The sequence below is a fragment of the Fukomys damarensis genome, unplaced genomic scaffold (genome assembly GCF_012274545.1).
Source record: "Fukomys damarensis isolate Sample0158 unplaced genomic scaffold, DMR_v1.0_HiC HiC_scaffold_14, whole genome shotgun sequence".
Classification (NCBI taxonomy): Eukaryota; Metazoa; Chordata; class Mammalia; order Rodentia; family Bathyergidae; genus Fukomys; species Fukomys damarensis.
The window spans coordinates 32,389,513-32,416,290 of NW_022900926.1; the positions used below are offsets into that span (position 1 = coordinate 32,389,513).

At 42.0% G+C, this 26,778-nt stretch overlaps 1 protein-coding gene across 1 annotated transcript in view; it reads right to left on the reverse strand.

Annotated features, from left to right (window-relative positions):
- Nucleotides 1-26,778, reverse strand: part of Mthfd1l (methylenetetrahydrofolate dehydrogenase (NADP+ dependent) 1 like) — a 186,607-nt gene that overhangs the window by 91,710 nt on the left and 68,119 nt on the right. Inside the window, exons 16-19 of the mRNA XM_033763312.1 lie at nucleotides 25,826-25,902; nucleotides 20,403-20,543; nucleotides 16,625-16,693; nucleotides 9,979-10,090 (exon numbers count right to left, since the gene is read on the reverse strand). Coding sequence (XP_033619203.1) covers nucleotides 9,979-10,090; nucleotides 16,625-16,693; nucleotides 20,403-20,543; nucleotides 25,826-25,902 — 399 coding nt within the window. The remainder of the gene's footprint in view (nucleotides 1-9,978; nucleotides 10,091-16,624; nucleotides 16,694-20,402; nucleotides 20,544-25,825; nucleotides 25,903-26,778) is intronic.

Sequence of the window (26,778 nt, forward strand, 5' to 3'; positions counted from 1 at the left end):
AATCCAGCTGACCATGGAACGAATCCACGGAAACTGTGAGCCAAATTAATCCTTTCCTGCTTTTGTTGTGGGCGCCAGGTATTGCATCTCAGTGATGGGACAGTGACTAATATAACATCCATAAATATGCCTAATCTCACAACTACAAAGTAATACTATTTCCTACTACTGGATTGGCAAGAGCTGAAAAAAGCTCTGACAATGTTAGTGTTGAGGAGAATATAGAGAAAACAGAAATTTCAGGTAATATAAATGGTATAACTTTGGAGAACATTAAGTTGATGCTGAATATACCATTCAGTCCCCCCAAAATCACTTCTAAGTACACATTCTAAAATACCTTTTGCACACATTCTCAGAGAAACGGATAAGAATAACCCTGCAGGATTATTTGTAACAGGATCATTTCAAGGCCACTGAAGAAAAATGCACAAATGCATGTGCTATATTCATGAAAAGAAAGAAGACCCTATAGGCAAAACAAGGCTTCTTTATCATAGCTACATGGATAAATGCAAAAATACAATGCTGAACAAAAACATCCAGTTATATAGAGCAAACTATGGTCTATAGGAAAATCCAGTGTGCCTCATAGTTTTGCTTGGCCTGCAATTCATTTGTAAATGTTTGAAAAAAGTTGGAAGAACAACATTTTATCACACATGAAAATAATATGAAATTCAACTGTCATGCCGGGAGTGGTAGTACACGCCTGTAATCCCAGAGGATGAGGCAGGACTGCCATGAGTTCAAGGTCAGCCTGGGCTTCACAGTGAGTTCAGGGTCAGGATGAACTACATAGTGAGACCCTGTCTTAATAATGGTGGGGGGGGAGCATGGAGAAAAACTCAAATGTCATAGTCATAGTCCGTAAATAAAACCCACTGCAATACAGCCAAACTCATTCACAAACATTATCTTATGAATTCATGTCTTATCGATGATTGCTTCCTAAATTGAGTATTTATGATAGACTATGACCCACAAAGCCTAAAATAGCTCTTACCCTTTACAGAAAAAGTTCGTTATAAAATAACGCAGATGGTAACATTTATTAATATATAAAATTTGAAAACATAAAATATACAGAAAAAAAAGATGCACATCTGTGGTAAAGATGCACATCTGTGGTTTCCAAATTATGCACAAAAGAGTCACAGGGGCCTGTTAGTGAACTCAGATGAACTGTGGGATATTTGGCATCTCTGAGGGTGACATGGGAACAGACAACACTGGGTAGACTCTGCGATAACTATTAGTCTGCAATGGTTTCACCACTGTGATGTTAATACCTGTTCAATGACACTGTATTTTCAAGGCTAAATTGGAAGTGGCTCTAGCAGTAAAAAGAAATGTGTAAAATTAACATCAACAGGAAATGAGACTAAGGTGTGGAATGGCTCCAAGTTTTGAGAAGCTGTTTGGTATCCAACAAGGACATACAACTTACTAATAAGGTATAGTAGTTAAGAATGAAGACTTATTTTCCTTTCAACTGATGTGTATTTTTTTGGGGACTGGGGATCGAACTCAGGACCTTGTACTTGTGAGGCAGGCAGCGGCACCACTGAGCTAAATCCCCAGCCCGGTATGTATTATTTTTCTCAGACAGCCTAAGTTGTTAGGATATAAAAATCTATTAAGTTGTTTGGACCTACCTAATTAAGTTGCTTGGACCTAAATGTAAGGTATTTCATTCAACCTGTGGTGCTGTCAAGAAGCCACTAAAGGGATTATGATCAGAGAGGGTTTGCAAAGCCTTGTTGTGGTTTTTTTGCAAATACAAACATATGTGGTAGAAGTATAAATGTATACTCAGAAATGATTGCCCCTCACATCAGAAGGGTTCTCTCAAAGGAAACAGAAAAAAACAATGTGATGGAAAAGAACTACATTTTCTATGATTATCAGAGAGTATCTCAGACTGGATAATTTATAAAGAAAAAAGGTTTGTTCTGGCTCACAGTTCTGGAAGTCCAAGAGCATCCGGCCCACTTCTAGCTGGGAATCAACTTCAGTCACTACTGACGAGTACCCAGCCCTGTACTGCTGCCCGGAGGAATCACACCTAGGAGATGAGTCTTGGTGAGGACAAACCATTGGAGCCACAGGAGCTTCTATTATACTTTTGTCATAGTACTCAAAGAACCAAAACCAGAGCAAAACCCCCAAATCCTAAAACACACATAGCAATATGTTAAGGTTTTGACAAAGCTGAATAGTAGGAACATGTGTATTTGCTAGTGTAATTTGTATACTTTCCCCAAATAGCATACAATCAGAAGATTTCACTTAAAACAAATTTTTTTTAAAGGCTGAGCAACAGCTGTTGAGAGACATTAGGACTACTCTACATAAAAAGCACATCAAGTAGAACAGTGGCCAGTATACGATGAGGCAAAAATGGAATCTGGCATCAAGGAACAGAAGATAAATCAGGCTTCCAAGGAAAACACGAAACAAGTTCTGTCTAGTGAAGAGGTTTTCCTGAGCGTAGGGGTCACAACATTACCTGTGGTTAGCAGTTCTGACCGAGAACATGACCCTCAGGCAGGGTCTCTAATAATCCAGCATGTAGCCCTGATTTGATCATGAATATGATTACTCAAAACAGAACACTGGAAATGTTTTAAAACAAGTGGAGCTGGGGCTCAGATCAGTTCTTTAAAATAACGTCAACAGGGTGAAGTCCAGGAGCATATAGTTAGAAGCTAGAAAACAGCTTGAATCAGACCAAAAAAAAAAAAAAAAGGTGGATGAAATTATGGAAATTAGGAATGCTTAGTTTGGTCTAGTTTTCTATCAAAATGAAGGAATATTTAAAATTTCATAGCAATAAAAATGGAAACAGAATAAGCCAATAGCTGATTGGCTTATTCTAAAAGGATGGAAGGAGGGGAACAAAACAAAGCCTGAGGTCAGAGTAAGGCTCAAGGTCACCTGTGATGAATAATCTATGAAGGAGAAAGAAATTTAAAGTAGGAGGGTGCTATGGTGTGACTATGGTTTGTTCCCCTGAAGCTCATGTAGGAATTTAATATCCATTGTGAGGAATGAGAGAAAACAGAACCAACTATGTTTAACAGGTAGGGTCATTAGAAGGTGATTAAGATTCAAAAAGGTCATGAGGCTGAGGCCGTCTTGATTGAATACTGGTGGCTTTTTAAGAGAGAGACCAGACAGACAGAGAGACACAGGCACAGACAGACAGACGCACAGACACACTCCCCACCTCTGGTCATGTGATGCCCTATGCTGCCTCGGGACTCTTCTTTGAAGAAGGCCATTGCCCGATGTGGGCCCCTTGGGCCAAAACAAAGAGCAAAAGTATCTGTCTTTTGTTTTCTTTTTCCTCATTGAGTTTATTGGTACATTTTAGGTATACAGTACAGTCACATTCATCATTGGGATCGTGTACCTTTACATGACAGGTCTTGGTTCTCATTTCTTCCCCTTACCTCTGCCCTTCATTCACCCCCTCCTCCCTTCCCTTTTTACAAATACTTCCATTTTTTTCATTTTCTCATATTTTTTTCTTTTCCCTTACTTCCTTTCCCCTACCCTTCCCACTTGCCCTACATCTTTAGACCTTTTCTTCCTATTTCATATTGTCAATTATACCATTAGGGTCTTATTTTCACACCAGAGAAACTATTCGGTATTTACACGTGTGACTTGTTTATTTCACTTAAGAGTATATCCTCAACATGCATCCATTTTCCAATGAATGACTCTAATTTCTCATTCTTTATGGCTGAGTAATATTCCATTTTATAGAAAAACCACATCTTCATCCAGTCTCCAACTGATGGGCAAATGGGCTGTTTCCAAGTTTTAGCTATTACAAACTGTGCTGCTATAAACATGGGTGCACATTTATCACTGTGGTATGATTCTTTTAAATTCTTTTGGAAAGACACCTGGCAGAGGGATGGCTGGGTCAAATGGGACCTCTAATCCTAGTTGTTTGAGGTATCTCCATATTGATTTCCATAGTGGTTGCACAAGTCTCCACTCTCACCAACAATGGAGAAGGGTTCCTTTCTCCCCACAACCCCACCAGCATTTGTTACTGGTTGATTTCTTGATAGCAGCCATTCTTTGTGGGATGAGGTGGAATCTCAGTGTTACATGTCTTTTCTTTAAAGCTCAACCTGTGGCGTTGTATTTTAGCAACAGAAAATAAATACAGAGGGAGAAAGGAAAAAAAAAAAGGACCAAAAATAATCCATTACCATTGGCACATATTTTGCTATGTTGGCACAATATAATTATACCAGTACTCTTCCTAAATATGACCATCTGCTGCAGACAGTTCTTCTGAAACTAGATTTTAGAGAAAGCAGGTGGGACAGATGAACAGAGATGAGAAAACCATCAAAGCCGAAGCCTGATCATTCACAAGCTTTGGCCAGAGAGCAGGAGGTCCAGACCCTGCCACTGGCTGTCTGAGCGATCGTGGATGTGACCAGTCTGGCTGAGCTTCCTCACATCATCATGTCATCCCTGAGACCCCAAGAACTTACGAGTGAGAACATACATACTAGTACTCAGAACAACCCAGAACACGGCAGCATTCATAAGGAAAATATCAACAGGGCTTTGTGTCCCTACCCTCCCCAGTTTGCACAGCCCAGGTTGGCTACTCGTTCTGATCTCTAAGTCTGAACCCTGAGATGCCGGAGGCCCATGTCCAGGCCTGTGTTAGGTGGCAATGGTCAGGCATTTCTCTTCTGCTGCATGAGTGTTGGTGCTCAGGCAACCAGGCAGTCCTGGAACCTGCAGCCTGGTTCTGCATAACTCCCTGCAGGGAGCAAGAAGAGTTGTGGTCAATCAGGTGGCTTCTTGACAAGCACTTTTGGGAGACAGTGATTAATTCCAAATGTAGATGGGACCATAAAGCTACCAAAGCCTAGAAAATGGAATGGTGAATTGAGCTAGGAGATGTACAGCCAGAGATCTTTATCTCTCTTAAATAATGGTAACTTTGAGAATCTAACGAGAACTGTGAGCCTGTCACCTAATAAAGAAGAGGCTATAAACCCAACCATGAAAATCTGCATTCAATTCGAGATGTACTAAGTCTATCTATAGTTCCCCCAGGGACTGTAACACTCACTTCAGGACCTATGGCTATACAAGGGTATACAAGTGTACATTCCCCTGCAAAGGAAAAATCTTCATTAAAAAAAAAAAACTGGAATCTAAAGCAATGAAGAGAGAAAAACAATTTTTAAAATCCAAGGTTCAAGGGGCTGGGGTGTAACTCAGTGGTACAGCACTTGCCCAGCATGAGCAAAGGCTCTGGATTCAATCCCTAGCACTGCAAAATGAAAAATAAAGTAAAATAAAATAAAACTTAAAACTCTAAGTTCAAGTATTAAGTTCAAATGTTATAAATAATTAAGTATGAGACAGTAACAATAAAACGAAGAACTTAATGTTTTTCTTGTCTTTCTTTCTCTTTTTAAATGGCACATACTTGGGGTTTGATGCCTTTCAAGCAGTAGATGGAGGCTTAGTAGACTCCCATGGGGACTCACGACTCCCGAGAAATAGCCATTACAATGACCACAGCACATTTCCCAAAATTCTTGAGAGTCAGTGTTTTGCTCTTGTCTGACAAATTCATGCAGTTAATTAAATAAACACCACTCTGTTTTAAGTCTAAATGGGCTATTGATTCCATTATCTTGGAATAATTATTTAGAGAAGACAAAATAATTTTTTCCTTGTGTGTGTTTGAATAGAACTAAAAATCAGACTACATGTACCTTAGCAAAACCAATAATATGTGGAAACTTCTATCGAAGAGACGCCCATCATCTCTTACGGTTTTTTGTTAATCAACAGAATACTCAATCTCCTAAGTGCGCTGTACTTGCTGAGAGCTTATCTATTGGTTTGTCTCTCCTGAATGTTCTAATTTACAGGAGGATAAGAAACGTGCCTCATTTCTCTTTGATCCCCAGCTTCTACCATATAACACTCAACGTACAGCACAAGCCAAATAAGTGTGTAATGAAATATTTCAGACTCTGTAAATATACTTTCAATTACTTCTCATCTACATAAAAACCAAAGTGTTAGATCATTTGCTCTTCTTTTTACCCAGAAATTCGTTCAGATTGTCTTTCCCAAACTCTTGACTGGTTTTCTATTGGATTATTCATCTTTTTCTTACCTACTTAGAGTTATTGGTGTTTTATGTACTATTCTGAAAAAAAAAAGCATTTGCCTAATTATCGTTGCAAATAATTTCTCAATCTGTTATTTGCCTTTTAATATATAGTATCATTCACCATGCACAAATTATTTTTTTAGTATAACCCAAAATATCGATATCTTTTTCTTGGGCTTGGACTTTGTATATCTGCGAGATCTTCTCTACCATGAGGTCAGAAAGAGAGCCTCCTACAAACAGTAATGCTTCTAAGGACATGCATCCTCCTGAGACTTCAGATAAACCATACACCTGCTGTATTTAACTTCTGTAGATGTTAAAATGAGGCTTTCCTGGTCTCGATTTCATTTCAGGCCTCCAAATGGTGTCAGGCGCTCAGGTGCTGAAGGATAATGCTGGCTGACCTAGTAGGATTTGCAAAGTTGTCTGAAAATAGATTTGAATCTTTTAGCCCAGCAGTCACCTCAAGGTTTCAGAGGGTTGCCATGGTTAGAACCTGAAAAAAAGGATTTCTTCAAAGAAAATTGTGCAGTGACGCAAACCCAGCTCCCCTCCTGCTAGCTAATTGAAGAAGGCAGAACTGCTCCCTACTTTCTCTGGCTAGTGAGGCTTCAAAGACTGCCTGGAAAGGCTGGGTGTGCCCCCAGACAGGGTTCAGAGCGTGTGAGTGCTCAAAGCCCAGCAGTGGTGGCAGTGGTAGAACTGTCTAATGTGGAACCGCCTGACTGGGCACCACAGGTGGAAGAGGGTGGATGGGAACATCGATGTCGGCGCTCCAGCCCTGGGGGGCCAGCAGCAGCCACGAGCAATATGGGGGTTGATAGGAGCTGAAATCTCAATGAAATCTGGAATTAAAATAAATTATTTTGGGGGGCCAGGGATTTAGCTCAGTGGTTCCACTGCCTGCCTCCAAAGCGTGAGGGCCTGAGTCCGATTCCCTGATAACAAAATAAATAAACAAATAAATAAAAAGTTTAAAAAAATTTTTAATAAAACTGGATATATTATTAAAACAGCACATCCTCCTACTGAAACTGACAAGAGGAATAATTTTTTTTTTGTTGTTTTACACGGACTAGATATTGGCAGAAAAAGACTACCACAAATTTCACCAAAGGGCTGAGAAGAAACCAGGCCCCCAACATCAGGCCTGACCAGGCACTGGGGACAGTGTTTCCTTCTAACTGTCCCGGACCAGTTCTCCACACAGCTTTGTTGCCGCCGGGCCAATGTAAATCCCGGTTTCGCACTGTAGGGCTGGCCCCTCGTGGTCTGCCCGTGTTTATGTAAGTCACATATTTACACACAACAGAGTATGACCTTTAGACATGAAAAGGTATTTGTACACCCATGCTCATCTCAACATTATCCCCCAAATCCAAGAAGCAACTCCAGTGGCCACTGATGGATAAGTGGATGGAAGAAGGACGGCTTATACACAGGGGATTATCACCCTGCCTTAAAAACAAAATTCTTACATACATCATGGGTGAAGCTGGAGGGTATTCTGCTAAGTGACACAAGCCAGTCACAGAAGCACGGACAATGTGATTTCCCATACATGGGTAAGGGGTCAAGTTCACAGAGACAGAAAGTTGAATTCTGGATGCCAGGGAGACGCCTTGGGCATGTTTGATGGGCACAGAATCCAGCTTTTGCAAGATGAAAAGAGGTCTGGAGATCAGCTGTTTAACAATGAGAATGAACTTCACTGCTGAGTCATGTATTTCAAAATGCTTAAGAAGGTAAAATTTGTATGCCGTGTATTTTACAACAATTAAAAAATACCATCCCCCAAATAAACTCAACAAAAAAAGAAAATGTAACTTTCATTAATCATGTAGCAATAATGGGAGAACAGTCACAGTGAGGAGTAGCTAAGAATTACCTTGGGCTATATCAGGGCTAGACATACATGGTCTCATTTTGTCCTTTCAAACTTATTCAAAGACCCATTTACAGATAGGAAAACTGAGGCACAGCTGTCTAAAGTTGTATGACTGAAAAGGAGTTGGGCTAGGTACTTAGGTACACTACAGCTTGCCCTCGAAGCCCCCAACAATAGACAAGTTCGTTAGCATCAAGATCTTCCCCGCTGACAGCCTCTTGACTAGAAAGGGATACAAAAATAATCAGCACCATTTCTGTTTTATCCATCACCTGCTCCTTGGATCCTACTTGCTAAAACACTGTAACAGAGGTGTTCTCTTTTTATCAAAAGAAACCGAGCCTGAGGAAAGTTGAGTAACTTGCTTCGGGTCAGTGTCACTGAGGGCTCTGAGCCCAGAGCTCCTCTCTCTGAGTCCATGGCCACCACCCGTATCCGCTGCTCATCTGGCCCAAGTCCTTCTTTCCCATGAGAATGTCTACAAAGGACACACCCAGAGGCCAAAGGCTCATCCAAGGTCACAAAAAGAGCTAGCATGTTTTGCATAATCACCAAAATATACCTTTAAAGTTAATTTGCCATGATAAATATTCTATAAATATGCATTTGATGAAGGACTGGTACAGCAGCAGAGAGCTCAGTCAGCATAAAATAGAGTGCTTTTTTCTAAAAGCTCTTCTATTTGCAGAGTTGGTACATTAGAACCACCACTTCACTTAAACGCCCAACTTTTCAATGCCTGCCTTTCTCCCGCCTCCTTGTCCATTAGCTCTACAATTAGGCATGATCAATTGAGCAAATCTATTTAGACAGCATGTCTAGCCACTCTTATAGTGGCTTTGGTAACGAAGCAGGAAAGTGCATGATGACTGTATTATACAGACCTTTGAGAGATGGAATTACATAAATCCTCACCTGCTCCTGACTTCGTACCTATAAGGAATTCTCAAAATAGTTTCAGTCACCCCGAATGAACTTTATGATGGTGGAGCACGAAAGTACAAAGAGAGGGTCTTCTGTCCAGCAGCTTTTTTTTTTCTGGTAAAATAAGTTATATTGGGGTTTGGTACAAGGCTCATGATAAGTGTGAATGGAGCGACTGCTACACATGATGACAGGCATGGATGTGTGGTTGGGAATTACCTGCTTCCACGGGAAAGCCCACCAGTGTAATCCCTGTGTGTCAGATGAAGGCGCTCTTTCATGAATCTGTGGTTCTTTTTTCCCACAGCCTTACTATCACGGGTACGATTTGGGCTGGCACTACATGAGCCAACTCTGAAGCAAGTGCCCCTTTCCGACAGCAGCAAAGAGTCTGCAGTCCCACCAAATAAAAATTTCCAAGTGTAATGGCTAGGGAACTTCTTGCCTTCAGATCACAAAAACAAACTAAGACCCCAACAGGAGAAAACAAGACCTCAATTTATTAGTAGTACCTACGTTCCTCTAATAATGACACCCAGTTAATGAGTGCTCTTTTTTTTTAGCCTACGCCTGACACTAGACAGTATGCTCCACAGGACAGGGCTTAGGTCTGTTTCGGTCACCCCTGTATCCCCAGGTCTGAGTAACACACTTCATATCAGCTACGTTCTCCACAGATACTTTCTTTGCTGGATGACAAGCCTCATTTTGCCCTATTTTACCATTTTACAGAAGAGAAAACAGATCCATTGTTAACTAAAATGTGTCCAAGGTCATTCAATTTACAAATGTTAGAGGTTATATTCAGCAAATGTACTTGACCTCAGAATCCACAGCTCAGCCTTGAAACAGTTTCCTAGAATAGACCAGACCTTAGGGCTTTTTACTAAATACTGAGACCATCTACGAAAGGTTAATCTAAAAGAAAGTATTTCATGTCAGCGTCAGTACTCTACCACTAGGCTTAGAAGCAATTACTTACCTACAAATCCTTCTTCACCGACCAGTTTCAGGGCAATTTTATCAGCTAACACTGAAGAGTTGCCGTGAGCAATGTTAGCAAAGGGGCCAGCGTGCACAAAGACAGGTGTGCCCTACAGAAGCAGAAGGACAAATCAGAACTCCAACTAAGTCATTCTGTTTTTATTTATACTGCAAATCCAATGCACCAAAAAACTCAATGTACAGAATCTCTCAAAGACAGTTAAACACTGATTCACTCGCTTTGGGGGAGATTGAACCAAGGGATTTCACGCTGAACTATACATCCCCAGTCCTTTTTAATCTCACTAAAGTTACTAAGTTTCCCAAGCTGGGCTTAAAAATACGATCCTCCTGCCTTAGGCTCCCAAAGTGCTGGAATTACAGGCACGCACCACCATACCACACTCCAAAATCTTTTTTTCCCACCTGGTACCAGGGATCTAACTCAGAACCTTTTGCTTGCCAGGCAGGCATGGTGCCACTGAGCTGCATCACTGGTCCTGCCACTCCAAATTCTTAATACAGGGCTATTCTACTTAATGCTTAACCAGAGCATAAAATTATAATAGTTATTTCCTACTATAATTTTGATTGGCTACTCTTAGCTGTCTCAGTGACCACTAAATTAACTATCTCATTTCATACTGCTTTGCATTATATTTTTTAAAAGAATGGAATAGATTCTGATGTCATCTAAGAGGCTTTTTTACTTTTTTTCCCCAATTAAGAAATTAGTTCAAGTAAAAATCTCAATCAAGCATACAAATTGCTTATAGGAATCATGGCACATGAAGGCCAAATTTAGGTGATTTTTATTTTGATGACAAAGTTTTGTGATTTTTAAAATCTTTTTCTGTTTTTCTTTTCTTTGTTTAACCGTTGTACGTGTTAGAAATCTGGTAATCATTAAGATAACAAAAGTAAGGAAAAATTTCACTCATAGTAAAATATCACAGTAACTCTTATTAATGAAGAAGAACAGCAAACAATATAAGGAAGTCATAAAAAACTTTAGAATTTAATTAAACATAATCTTAGCATATTAATTTTAATGGCATTTCTATACCTTCCCCTTTATTTTTACTTATTTATTTATTTTTTTGGTACTGGTAAATGAACTAGGACCTTGCGCTTGCCAGGCAGACACAGCAACACTGAGCTAAATCTCTGCCCCCACATTTTTCTTTATTAGTGACAACAGATTTAGCCTCATCTAAGAATTTCTTCTCATGCATTGAGATGGTCAGGCTTTTTTTGGAGCCCAGCCAGGGCCTTCAGAGTCTGCAACCAAAGGCTTTGTTCCACCTGTGAAAATATAGGATGTGCTGTTATGCCTTTGCTGCCATTAGGAAAGGCAAGGAGCCACGGGGGCCATGAAAAATGTCCACAAACCGCGATGGGCTGTTAGCCGAACGTGGCTCAATGAGGAGCAAGGTGAACAAAAGCAGGAAGAAAGTCACGAAAGAAAAATCATTTCTGAGAATAAAAAAGACAGTTTCTCAGAGCCACTATATGAGTTTTTTATTTACTTTTCCTCTGGAAATCCTCAAGAGGGAAATTTTGTCTGACAAGGACACAGTGCTGTGTATGGAAATACAGCTGGAACTACCACACTGACATACCTGCTTAAGGGTATGAATATGAATAACGGACATGGACAGTGTTCAGCATCTACAGACCCATCTTTCTAAATAAATAATTTCTCACTGCCATTCAGAGAAACCTTTCAAGTGCTCTGTAGAAAACATATTAAAAAATGCCTTATACTCTCCATGCCCTTCTATCCTTGTTGATCTGAGCATGATGTGCTAGGAGTTGGCAAAGTTTCTAGAAGACAAGGTCACAGCCCCACTCCTGCATGGGCAACTGGCTTTCTTTCCTCTCCTGCATGGTAAACTGCACCACAGCCATCTGTTGGGCAGCACCAGGCCCTGGTCTCCAGGGGACACAGGTGATGGGTGTGGTTGAGTCAGCCTAATCACTCTATTCCTGGGACAACCACTCCAGGTTGCTAATCGATCCAAAGGAGCATCTTAATTACAAAAGGAAATGGCTTTTATCCTTTGTAGCACCTTTCTGACTTTCTAGATTATATAACTAATCTGTCAGCAAAACACTTTTAATTTAAATTTTGTTTAATTGACAATTAATAATTGTGTATCTCGCAGGGCAGAACACAATGTCCTGACATACGTACACAATGTGGAATGACCATGTTTGTCTTTGCTTCAGGGATGGTCCCCTAGGGCCCCAGCCTGGCACTGTGGGGAAGTGGTGGGTCTACTGGGAGGTCTTAGGTGACAGGAAATCTCCTTAAAGTGGATGTGTGACTCTTCTCTCTTTCTCTTTGTGTCCTAGCTATGGGGTAAGTAGCTCTGCTTCACCACAAACTCCTGCCATGATGCGCTGCCTGACAATAGGCCCCAAGCCAACAGGGCCAACCAACCACAGATTGAACCTTCCACAGTTGTGAACCAAAGCAAACCTTTTCTCCTTATCAGGGATTTTTTACAGTTAGCAGACAACCAAGATGGATTATATCGAGATAATTAATGAGTCCATTATCTACATATTTATCTTTATATTTGTAGTGAGAACATATTAAAATCTATTCTCTGGGCAATTCTGAAATATAGAGTCTGCCAAAAAAAAAGGTATACATCAGGAAAAGAAAAACTTGTATAAATATTTTAATACTAAATGTATTAAAACATCATGAGATTAATACAAAGCTACCTCTAGTCCCTACAATTTACTCCAAGTGGTATCCATAGCTTTCATCATTAACTGTGTTCATTTTGTTGTACAACAGATCTCAAAAAACTTACTCTTCTTGTCTAATTAAAACTATGTACTATTTGGTCAACTTGTCTCTTTCCTCCCATACTCACTCTGTGGTAACCACCATTCTACTTTCTACTTCGAGAAAGCTTCTTATAGTTGTGAATAAATGTAGTTTTAGCAAGGTTGACATGGTGGTCCTTGCCTTTAATCTCAGCACTCTGAAAGGCTGAGGCAGGAAGATCACAAACTCCAGCCAAGCAACTTAGCAGTTTAGCAACTTAGCAAGACCCCATCTCAAAATAAGAAAAGGGCTGGGTAACTGGAGGATGAGGGATTTAGCTAGAAACCACAAAACTACATAAAGCGAGGACAAGAAGAGGCCAACCTCTTTACACAGGAAGCCTAAGGCCCAAAAAGGCTAAAGGAATGTTTCAGGCCCATAGTAGATTAATAATTCAATCAAGATTATAGTTCTGTTTTTGAAACTCCCACTATGGAGTTTTAATGGAAACACTATTAAAACATCATTGCGAGATGTTCAAACCCAAGGATATATATATATACACACATTCAATGATGGATGTAGCTATAAAATACAGTACTTTGAGTTAAATACCTTATTCTGTGAGTAACTCAAAGGCACAAAAATATTTATCTTGAGTTCAGTGTCTTATTTTACATGCAGAACACTTAGGAAAGTACTGTAGAAACTATCTTGGCTTCTCAGGATGACACAGCTATGAATATTCTCCATAATGGACTTTGCAAACACTTCATAAGATTGATATTTCAATTAGGTCCTTGCTTACCAGAGCTCAACAGAGCATCATCCAAAAGACTGTTCTATAGCCAGGCGTGGTGGCATGCCCGCAATTCCAGCACCTGGGAGGCCAGGCAGGAGGCCTGCAGTGAGTTTGAGGCCAGCCTGAACTACACAGCGAGGCCCTCCTGCCTCAAAAAACAAAACAAAAAACAAAAACAACTTTCTACAATCCTGGAAATTCTCTTTGTGCTATCCAATACAATAGCCACTGGACACTTACAGCTACTGAGCACATAAAATGTGGCTACCAAAATAAACAAATAGAAATGTGGCTAATATGGATGAAGAAATGAATTTCTAATTTCATTTTATTTAATTTAGATTGAAATAGCTGTATGTGGCCAATGGCTATCATATTGGACAGTGCACTCTAGCACATGTATGCTTCACCCATAAGAACATTGACATCTATCAATTTCTTTCTTTTTTTTTTTCTGGTACTGGGGTTGAACTCAGGTCCTTGTGCTTGTGAAGCAGGCAGTGGAACCACTGAGCTAAATCCCCAGCCCCCTCTCTCAATTTCTTGCTTGTGTTAACTGAGTCCTCTGTAGGGTTCTCATCCTGGCATGTCTGTCTGGTTCACTTGGTCAGGGAGGACCTGGCGCCAGGTCACACCCTTCTGTATTTCCAGGGACTTCCAAGGTGCAGCCAGATGGAGACCACTGCTCTCTTGGTATCCTGTATAGCAAGGCAGCCTGTGACAGCCTCCCGTGCAACTGTCAGGGTGTTAAAAATGAGCACTGGGGCACAATTTGCAGCTCATCAGTGACTTTTAGATTAACTGTTAATGTAGATTCCCGGGTCAGGGATTCGCTTTGTTGATCCCAGAATGACTAGGAGAATCAGGATAGCAGGATTCATGTATGCAAATTTTTAAGTGAGTGCTGTGTTTTATCTTTTAAACGAGGCCCACTATCTGTTCAAGTAACTGCAAAGCAGCTTATGCCTTAAATGAAAAATAGACACAAATGTGAGTTCAGTAAGAACCGCTAAGGGGTAACCCAACCTATTAATTCACTCATTAAACACAACTTTCAGCATGGGAAATATCTTAGAGGTGCAAGTAATTTTTCACACAAAAGGTAGTAAACAACCAATTATCCCTAATAAGTTTCTTGTTTTATTAAAATGTTTGTTTATTTGTTTTCTTTCTTTTTGGTGGTACTGGGGATTGAGCCCAGAAGCCCCAGCAGACCAGGTCCCACAGTCAGGACAGCACGGTGAGCTGTGCCAATCCTGCTGAGTGTCAAGTAAGTAAGAGGAGAAGCAAGAAAGGAAGATCTGATCAAACAGGGGGACAGGCGGCCGTGACAATCGCCCGTAGGAGAGGCAGAACCTGGGGTCAGTCAAGGAGGGACTCCAGTGACGGCGAAGGGTTTTATGTGTCAGGAACTCTACTGCTCTCCTTCTCAGTACCCTCAGCTCACTCTGGGAGTTTCTGGACTGGCGTTGGCAGTTTTCAAACAGCTTCCCGGTGGAGCAAGTCTGTGCACAGGTGATCAGAGGGAGGAGGCCTTGGGAGCTTGCTGCCTCCCATCCCGCTTCACCCGGGGCTTCAGGCCTCTGCCGAAACAGCACTCTGACCACCTCCCACTCCGGAAGCCTGTGTGCCGCACCTGCGTCTGGCCCCTTGGAGCTCTCGCTTCATCATTTCCTCCACATTGGCTCGTTGCTCTCTGCTCAGTCCCCTGGGCACATTCCCACCCATGGTCCTCTGCACAAGGGTCACCCTCTGTCCCAAGGCCCACACCCTTCACTTCCTCAGCTACCTCCATCTCTGCCCGGTTATCACTGGAACAGACAGGTGACAGCCACTCAGAAGCACAGCCATGTCACCCAGTCCCTTTTTCTTCTTCAGCCCTTCTACCAACAGGCTGAATAATTATTTGTCTGTGTCTGCCTCCTCCACCAGGACGGAGGCCCCCAAAGGGCCGGGACTTTGTATTGTTCCCTACTATGTCCTCTGTACCCCTTCTAATTGGTCCACGTCATGTGATAAATATTTAGTCTTCAAAACGACTGTAGTGGATGAGCTGTCATCACTATAGCCATTTTACATGGGGGAAATTGAGGCTGGCGTATTAAACAAGGCTAGGTCACTGCTGTGAATGGCAGTGTCCATTAGAACACGGCCTTCTACCAGCCAAATAAATGGACCGGACGTACATTCCACCTGTATGTCTGCTGTGTCCCCAGCAAACTTGGTCTTGGGTCACCTTCACTGTCTCTCTCACTGCAGCTTGAGGAGAAATGGCCCATTTGTATCAATGACAGTACAAAAGTTCTCCCAACTCTACTTTTGGTGACATCTGGAAGGAGTCAGAAACGGGCCACCATAGGAAGATTTATACCCGACAACTGTAAATGCTATAAAGGAGGGGTTCCCAGCTGCTGTGAAAAGACGTCCAGGACAAGGTCATCTCCCCAACCTGACCCGGTCCCTCCATGTCACTGTGTTCCGCATGACCCAGAACCTGCCTCCTTGTCTGGGACCAGATCCAGTCCCTAAATCCGTTGAGGATGACCAGGGACTAGAAAACGAGTTCAAAATAGAGGTATATTGATGGAAAAACTTCAGTTTCATAAAAGCAGGACAAAGATTTCAGTACAATGTTTTCGTATAGGCGTACAAAAATCATATCCTCCTAAAAGTGAAGTACAGCATACTTTCCTAGAAAACACTTATTGGCATTTACTGTATTTTTCTTGGGAAAAACCAAACAAACCACAGAATCCAAACCCTAATGACTGAAGGATTAAGCCAAAGAAAAAAATGCAAAATAGAAAATGCCACACAAACAACACAACCTGAGATATTAGACAGATATTTACTTTCTAAATTTCTACTTTGGTAAATTAAGCCAAGATTTAAATCATATCCAAGAATCTACACATTTACTTTTAACCTTTTTCTTCAGATGACAAAGAAGTTATTCGGACGCTCTATGGCCAGCCACACTCATGTTCTGTGGTCACAGAGGCAATCAAGTTAAGGCAAATGCTACAAATGATTACCATCAAGAGAAAAGTCACTTACTTCAAGGGTCTGCATCAGATTTGGTTTTATTGCATCTTTCATCAAAACTGTCAAAGCACCTGTCACTCCCTATAGGAGAGAGATAAAAAAAAAAAAAAAAAAAACAACTTCCATTACTGACAAAATATGGGCCATGATTGATGCTGAGGCCCTTTCTGACACTGCATCCTAGGTGGGCATCCCCACAGGCTGCCCTCCGCCTTGGGGCACAGGAAATGAAGATACAGGAGACACAGAGCTGCTGTCTTTGGCCCCCTTGCCTCCACCACAGCCAGAATGTGTGGCACTCAATCCCAAATGGTGGGACTGTGGGTAAGCAAGAGTCCTGGCTCTTTCTGCTCCCCAGACCTACTGGTAAGGTGTTTAGGAGGCTTCTTATAAAACAGATCTCCCTAAGTATTCATATGTATTCTAAACATACTTCCTGTCGCTCAGACACATTGTGTTTGCACTACCCAAAGAAGTAGGATGAAGACCTGAAACCCAAGTATTACAGCTGGGAATGCAGAGGTCGGGTAGAACATTGGGTTCTACTCTGGCTCTGACTGCTGCATGAGAAAGGCTCCTAGTTTGCATCTGAAAGGTATGTAGCTCTCATCTTTCTGTCTATAGGGTGCAGCTAAAGCCACTTACACCTGAAAGGTGGCTGCATTTTCACAATCCTACCAAATTTCCCACAAAGCCCCCCTCTTTGTTTTTTTTGTTTTGTTTTGTTTTGAGGCAAGGTGTCTCTTTGTAGTTCAGGCTGGCCCTGAACTTGCTATGCAGCCCAGGCTGGCCTTGAACTCACAGTGATCCTCCTGCTTCAACCTCCTGAGTGCTGGGATTACAGGTGTACACCACCACACCCGGCTCTCAAAGTCCCCTTGGAAGAGAGGAAAGAGGGGGGTCAGGGAAGATACATGAGAATTAGGGGGAAAAGTATATCCAAGAATAGTATGCAGTTATGTATTTTTTAACAAGATGCCATTACTTAATTTCTTTTTTCAGAAAAATCCCTTCTTTCCCTGCTAAGGACTCTAGGCAGCATCTAGCTATTTTCAACAAATTAGCTGGGTGTGGTGGCGCATTCCTATAATCCCAGCACTCTGGGAGGCTGGGGCAAGAGGATCGCTAGTGAGCCCAGCCTGGGCAACTGAGCAAGAGCTGGTCTCAAAGTGAAAAGGGCTGGGGCTGGAGCTCAGTGCAAAGGCCAAGGGTTCATCCTCTAGTGCTGCTCCCTCCGCAGTCAGAGTGCTTATCAGGAGGCTATGACATGAACAAGGCCTGTGAGCGATGCTGTCCTGTGTTGCACCCAGCACTGCAGAATGCATCAAATCGATTTACTGTGGTGCTCTCGGCTCTAACAGATACAGTGCACAACCTGGGGCATCGCTTCACAGTGCAGGACTTTCCCCTGCTCCTAAAACCAGCAATCTCAAGTGCTTCTCTTACCTGAGCAGTTTCTATTTTTATAATAGTGCATAATTTAAGGTTTTTTAAAAAATCCAATAAACTTCGTCCTTACCATACACAATACATATTGTAGGGAACATAAACACATGGATCCAGAGCCCAGAGGAAGGAAGCTGACATTTCTCCTGGGTCCTCTCAGCGAGGCGACCACCTGCTCGCCTCCCATAGCAAACCTCATCTCTGTGCCCTCTTCTGTGCCGTGTGTTACCATACCCACGGGCAGAGAGCTTCACCATGGAGAAAGCCCTCGTGGCTGCCATTTCTACGTGAGGGATGCCACCCCGTATCCAAACCCCTTGTCCACGGGTGGAGCCTGGTCATCTCCCAGGCTACATAAGAATGACACATCTGGAGGAAACCGAGCGGCTCCTAAAATCCACCCTCAAGTTTCTAGTAATAACCTTCAATGGGTAGCTCCAACTGGATGAAGCACAATGTGAAGATATTAGGTACTTTTTTGGCAAACAAGAAATACACAAGACTTAACAGACTAAACTTTGAGCCGGGTATGGTGGCGCACGCCTGTAATCCTAGCACTCGAGAGGCTGAGACAAGCAGGATCGCTGTGAGTTTGAGACCAGCCTGGGCTACATAGGGAGTTCCAGGTCAGTCTCAACGACATAGTGAGACCCTATCTCAAAAAACAAACAAACAAAAAAGCTTTGGATTTTTTCTGAATCTGAGTTTTTTTTTTTAGCAAACATGAAAATAAACTTAAGGAAGTAACATTTGAAGATTACATTACAAATCACTTCTGACATGTATTTATTACTAAGACTAAGAGGATACAGAGAAATGTATTTATACAGAAGCTAAGATGTTATTGTAGATAGATATGGTAAGATTTGGGTACTTTTTAAAAAACCTTTACAACAATCTGTATTTCCGTGCTTTCTCTTTAAGCCTTACGCACGCAGTACTACAGATTCCATAGGGCTGCTGTGTAAACATCTCTATTTCATCTACTTGACAGCACTCATGAGAGGACTCACTCAGATTCATTTCTTCAAAAGCAGCCAAAGAGTAATCAATACTTTGAGTTCAAATGATACCCTACGCCCTTGGAATTATTCAATAAAATATTACTTTGGCCCCTTTCACAACTGTTTTTCAAGCAGCAGTTTCCGCTTAGATGCCATTCTTGAACGTGGCTCGGTATGGAGGGAGCAAGCTTCCCTTTGAGTCATGGCTGTCCTAGGTCAGCCCTGCTACGCAAATGAGGTTCTTTTTGTTGTTGTTTTTGAGACAGCATCTTGATATGTAGTCCAGGTTGGCCTTGCACTCACTATGCAGCCCAGGCTGGCCTTGAACTTGCAGCAATCCTCCTTGTCTCAGCCTCCCGAGTGCTAGGATTATATATCAGCTTCCCAAGCACTGAGATTACAGGCTCGCACCACCATGCCCGGCAGCAACCGGGGCTCATGTCCACCATAAGGGTTGTTGGTAAAAAGAAAAGGGAGATTAGAGTAGCAAATTAAACACTGAAATGGGCATTGGTGCACCTGTCACTACTAAAGCTTTATAGGAAGTACCACTGCGCTCTACAGAGGAGTCAGAAGATTAAGACTGAGACTGAGACTTGCTTTTTTGTTTTGTTTTGTTTTGTTTTGAGACAGGGTCTCACTATGTCATCGAGACTGACCTGGAACTCACTATGTAGCCCAGGCTGGTCTCGAACTCACAGCGATTCTCCTGCTTCAGCCTCCTGAGTGTTGGGATTACAGGCATGTTCCACCACGCCCAGCTGAGACTTGCTTTTATTACACGAAACCCTAAAGTATGACACTAACAAACAAATAGGAGCATCTGGTGCTGAAAGTGTGCCCATTTTAGCTTCAGCTTCCCATTCCTGAAGGCAGAGCCACTTCCTTCTGACTCTTGGAATGGTGACTTGACCCCCATTTAAGACAGGGGTAAATCTTGCGTTTTTGATTTTTTTTGTGGAGTGGGGGGTGGGGGTGGGGAGTACTGTAGATAGAACTTGGGAGCTTGTGCTTGTGAGGCAGGCAGGCACCACTGAGCTAAATCCCCAGCCCAATCTTACATTTTTGAAAAACCACCAAACACAGCAGGAGGACCCAAACTCATCCCAGCAGAAGCTCATGAAATGAATGTTATGTGTTTTGGTTGCAGCCAGGTGCAAACACATGATAAATGCTCTCAATACATTGACAGCATGAAGCTGCAAGACAAAGAAGCTTGTGGGGAAAAGAATATATGAGCAGAAATTCTCTGAATCCCCACCACACGTGTGGACGAGAAAAAGAGGACCTCCACTGTCTCGATAGACGGCGAGCTCACAGGGCCTCTGAATAATACTCACCAGGTCCTCTGCTGTCACAGGCTGCCCATCTTTGTCACTGGCCACCACCATCCTTCCCAGCCGCTCCTTCATGTCCTCAAGGCTCTCTGTCAGGGCCAGCACTGCCATGATCTCGCTGGCCACCGCGATGTCAAACTGCGCCTGCACAGGCCAAGGCAAAAGCAGCGCTCAGCTACAGTGCCACATGGATGGCACCGCCCACCAGGGGGAGCAGGACCTCGGCGAGGAAATGACAGCAGGAGGGAGTGTCAGTGGCGTTTGTTCTGAGTGCCCTGTGGGTGGCCTCTCGCAGGAACCATGCTCTGCACTGTGCTCTGCTCAGCAGGAGTCAGCTGGATGAGGGTCCGGCTCACGGGGCCACACAGTATGCTTCTGCAGCCTGTCTCAGACTTGTGACTAAGTAGTAATGTCATTCCCCACCTAATGTGTGTCTCTACCACAGGGCTGCTGAAGTGCTATGAAGGCGGAGACCACAGTGGGGTTTGTTTCTTAACTCCAGAAATACTGACCAGCCTACTGACCTTCTCTGCTATGAGCACCTGACCTGTCAGGCAGGTGGTACTGGTTTGTCCAGCAAAGAGATACGAGGGGACAATAACATAAGATGGCCCTGCTGGCTTCCTGCATGTGAGGCCAATTTTCCCAAGTCATAGAATCAAATTCTAGCTGCCCATGAGGGTATGGCCACATCAGGTCTCCAGGCTTCCAGCCACAGATGCCAACGAGCGGCTACTCTGTGAAAAGTTCCCAAGACTTTCTATTCCTCCCTTGGCTCGGATTCCAGGCTATAAGAAGTCCAAAGGGACACAAGGATTGTGTCTTCCCCCTCCTCATGATGTGGCCACTGGGAAAGTTTCTCTGGACGAAACCACTCCATGAAGCTCCAGCTTAATTCTCTTCTTCTCAAGGGAACGTCAGCCAGGCAGATTCAAGGTTACATAGAGAAAAATGGCTGTGCCCTGGTGGGGTCACTGAATGAGGTGTTTTATTACCCACTTCCGTCACTACCAAGTAAGGAAATGAAGAAAGTAAGGACCAGTTGATGATTTAGTGAAAAATATATCTCCTGAAGGTTGAATACAACTATATTCAATGATTACATTCTCAATATAACTCATTCTAAATATATGTGATTTTTCACTGTATAAAATCTAGGACTCTACAACTATTCTATTATAAACAGTACATATAAGAAAATGACTAAAAATATTGAGAATTCTGTATAAAACACAAGACTGGGAATATTCCTACAAAAATTAACAGGGTAAATCAGAAGTAGAGTTTATAATATACATACTCATTTTTCATTTGTCACTGTTTTACAACCTCAAAATTTTTAACTTAATTACCAAAACAATCCTAAATTGAGCCATTTTAATTATCATTAAAACTCATTTTTCTAACTGAAAATGTGTATAATAGAAGACTTCTCATTTGTTTTGCAATAAAGTATTTCAAAATCATATCAAGGGGAAAATGAGATTTTTATTGTCTATCAGATCATCACAAATTTACACAAGGGCAATATACTGTCCAGCATGTCAGCTGACTTAACTTTCTGGAAAAATTGTACATCAACTTGTGAAAATTACATCCACAGATTCTGCTTTATACTTCTGTGGTTTGTCCTCAAGATGTTATAAGACAAGTATACACAGAAACACACACTTATGTTTACTGTAGTTTATTTAGAACAGCCAGCCCTGTAAACATCCCTGTGACTGTCCATTAGCAGGGAATTGCTGAATCAATCACAGTACATGTATAAGACAAAACTGATGATGTACCGTTATACAATATAAGATGTTCTCCATGGAGTCTTATAGTTAAAAGAAAGCAATTAAAGTTCTTAAATATAATTCTTTTAACTTGAAAATATGCATAAAGCAATACAAAATATAACCTTGAGAGAAACAGTTAACATACCCCCATTTTTTGCACTGTAAATCTGATCTGTGAACCGGTTGTGCTAATGTACGCAACAGGCCTATCAATTTAAGGTACATGGCCAGGTGTGGTGTGCATACTTCTAATCCCAGCACTGAGTTACTCCAGCTGTGAGTTTGAGGCCAGCCTGGGCTACATAGTGAGTTCAAGACCAGTCTGAACTACCCAGTGAGACCTTGCCTCAAAAACAAAAACAGAAACACACACACACACACATTCAAATGATAGCCACTGTTAATCTTCCACCTTTCCAGGGACTAGCTAAACTGTACAAAAAACTGTAGAGACAAGCGAAAAGATCTTCTTTCCGAATCCTTCTTTCCCCATCTACTTTTCAGAGGCAACTGGCTTTCAAAACCTTTTTCACTTCACAGTCACCACAAGAGCTCAGTCAGGCCACTTCACTTAGACACACATCACTGTTCAACTCTTATGTGCTGTATGCATCACAGTCCCTGCTGGCGGACATTTAGATTGTTTCAAATATTCTGTCAAAAATAAGACTGCAATTTATACGCTAATTAAATGTTGTTTTTCTTTTTGCACATAAGCAAGTATTTCTTCTCCATTTCCTCCAAAATAATTTTGGTCCTGAAGCAGTAATTGTTGGGTTATTTCAATTTTTTTTTTAACTGGGGATCGAACTAAGGACCTTGTTTTTGCAAGGTAGGTGGTGGCACCACTGAGCTAAATCCCTGGCCCTATTTCAAATTTTAATACTAATAAACTGTCATTCAAAAAGGTGTTAGCAACTTTTCAGTAACACAGTATAAAAGTCTCCATTTCCTTACACCTTGCTAGCATTTAGCATTAACTATGTTTTGGTCAGCTCATAGATAAATACAGCAAAACTTCATTGTGGTTTTGATTTGCAGTTTTATGAATATCTTAGCATGATAACATTTTACAACTATCTATCTATCGATCGATTGATTGATCTATCTATCTAATCTATTCCTGCTACTTCAGACTGAACCCAGGGCCTTTGCATTTAGCTACATCCTCTAATTTTTTAACAAAGTTTTTATTTTGAAACAGATTCTCACTAAGTTACTGAATAACCCAAGGCTGGGCTGGAACTTGTGAACCTCCCACCTCAGCCTCCCAGAATGCTGGGATTATAGGCATCATGCTGTTTCACATAAGGTGGCCAGGGAAGACCTTACTGTAAAAACAGTTACACAAGTATGGATTTCTGGAAGCTTTTCTATGTTTGGCACACTAATCCTTATGTATGTTGTAAACATTCACTCTTGGGCTGTTACATAAAAGACCCTTTTAGGTTCTTTTAATGTTTGGTGTCAGGTTTTTTTTTTTTGTTTTGCTTTTCTTGTGCTGGGGATGAACGCTCTCAGCCTTGGGTCACTTTTTCCTATTGAAGACTTGAATTTTTTCATTATGTCAAAATTATCTATTTTCTTGATAGTTTCTGCACATTGTCAGTGACAGTTTCTATCGATGGCAGCTGCTAATGTTAACTTACTCCAGCCAACTTATTTTCTACTTCCTAATTTTACATTTTCAGCTCTAACATGTTTTATGCCAGTGTTCTCTTTCTGTGGAAGAATACAAGATTTAAAAAACATTCTTCAGATCCCTGAATCAACTTCCCTATGGCAGCCTGGCATTCGGTGCTGCTGAGAATTCTTATTCCTTGGGGACTAATCCGGACCTTTTCTCCTTGGCAGCTATTAGGGTTATTGTTTTTTTAATTCCTCTGTGTTCTATGTGATGCCTGAAAATCTTTTTTCACTAATCCTCTTCGTCTTGTCTTTTAGCATGAAAACTCAGTTTCCTTTAGGTCCAGAAATTTCCTTTCAACTACTTTTTGGAATTCATTATGCCTTTTAGTTTAAGGCAAATTCTCCTGCAATGCTTATTAGATGCTGACTACAACTTCTTGATGTGTGCTCTCTGTTACCCAAACCTTGCTTTTGAATCTCTTTCCCTTGTATATTATGTTTTCAGATAATTTCTCAGTTTAGATGCCCTTTTCTGGGTAGGAGGGAACTCAGCCTATCAACTGGATTTTTATTGTGACAACCGTAGTTTTATGTACAAGATCTTACCCCATGATTTAAAGCAGTCAATTCTTAATCTTTCTATCTGACAGCTCTTGTAACCGCTCAGAGTATCAACCACACTGCTCTCAAACTCTCAGTCCATCTGACCTACTCTTTTGTTTCCCTGGGTGCACAAACTTCTCATCAGGAAATCTGGTGTGCAGTGCTCTGTGGTGATTCCGTCTGTGTGCTCCACCTCGCCTGTCTGCGTTCCTGACTTTGGACAGGCCCAGCCTGTGTGCTGAGACTCTCACACTGGAGCGGCTCACACAACCGCACTGGTATCAAGGTGCCCCCTGTGCGAATGACAAGGGCTGTCCTCCTTCTCAGGAGGGTCACGGTATACCAGCTTTCTTTGAATTAGACACTTTCACTGACACCTGCAGACCAGGGCCATGGGAGAGACACAGGTCCCCAGGCCATGGTCAGCATAAGTGTCACAGAAGGTCTGCAGCCACCGCCGCTGACCTGCCTCTCCTGGCCTAAGGAGCAGGGTAGCTCTTGCCTCCGAATCGAGAGGCTCCTCAGACGCTCCCATCATAATGCACACAGTCCTTCTGTCCATCGATCTGATTCTCTCCATCTCCCTACGCCTAGGAAACTTCCCCAGACTTGACAGCAATGGTTCTGATTTTCTAGCACAGACACTGACTGCCTGAAATGAGCAAGATACAGGGGCTGGAAGAGGGAGGTGTGGAGACTTAGTCAGTCTTCTAGGTCAAATCCCCCTATTTACTTTTTAATTCAAAATATTTTAAAAGGTCCCAAAGTCTGTTTGGTATACAGTCTGGATACTGTAGTAAAAGTGACTCTTTTTTCTTTATAAATCACCAGTAAGAACTTAAGGAAAAGGCTGTAAATCTAAAACTTACCAAAAATATAAAGTTTATTGCAAAACAAAAAAAATCAGAGGTCTGAGGTACCTGGCTGAAAAATTATGGAATGAATTTATATGCCCAAAGTGCCTCTGACCCACACATAAACCCATTAAAGGGAAAGGAGACTGCGCTGCTTTTTTCCCACATTCTCTGTATGGGGATAATAACTCGCCACCCTCAAAAAAACTCCCCATGCCAGTAAGCCTCCTGATAACTATTGTTGAAATTCAAACAATGTGTCAGAGATGCTCATTTCTCAGTTGAGAGGCAGATGCAGTAGAAAGTGGGTGGGATTCCCATAAAATAGTCAAAGAAATTGTATTTAAGGACCTCCCAGCAGCTCTCCTGAAAGCATGGGAAGAGGACACTGAGTTCTTGGCCACCTGACGTTTTCTCTTGGTCCTGCTTAACCTAGGAACCCACCCCAACAACAGCAGAGCTGCAGGACAGCGCAAGTACATGGGAAGACATGGGAAGGGACTGGGAGAATCACAGAGATGGGGCAAACTGAGGCAAGGAAGCAAGAGCCACCTACCTGCCGGGAGTGTCCCTTCTCTGTGCTTGCCTGGCCAATCGTTATTTTTCGTAGAAATCGGTCATTGGTATCCAACACTGAAAGAGAAGATTATTTATTCAGTCAACAGACAGGGATTGGCTGCCTGGGGTGCATAGGAAAGGGCAGAAGAGACAAGGTCTGGCTTCCCTCCAGGAATCAAATGAACACAGAAATTTTGGCTAGATCCTTAAGTAGATCAAAGAAGTTGCAGAAAGAGTGTGTCAGGTCACGGTGGGGATGGGGTTGGGCCTGTTTAAAATGAGGCAGCAGTGAGGATCAAAATATATAATTGATAATGTGAAACAGGAAAAGGTGTAAAGGAGTGGGGGAGTGGGAGGAGTAGGAGTAAGGAAAGAAGGGAAAAGAAAAAACACGAGAAAAGGAAAAACATGGAAAAAATGTCTTTGTAAACAGGGAAGGGTGGAAGGGGTGAAAGGAGGGGAGGGGAATGGGGAAAAGTAAGAACCAAGATACAGCATGGAAAGGTACAAGATTCCAATGATGAATATAACTGTTTACCTAAAATGTACCAATAAACTTAATGGGGAAGAAAATAAGGCAGCAAGGAGAAAGACTTCTAAAATGATGACATTTTGTAGGAGACCTGAGTCACAAGGAGTCAAACGAGTTTCACGTAAAGTTAAATGCAATAACGACATGTCCCAGTATTCCTACTCCTATGCATTATGTGCAAAAGAATTGAAAGTGAAGATTTGAACTTATATTTGCACACCCATGTTCACAGCAGCACTACTCACAACAGCCAGAAGGTAGAAGGAACCAAAGTGTCCAATGATAGATGCATGGAAAAATGTGGTGTATTCCGCAATGGAGTACTACACCTTCATGAAAAGGGTATTTTAATAGATGCTACCACATGAATAAAAATTAGAAACAGTAAGCATAGTGAAATATGCCAGACTCGGAGGGAC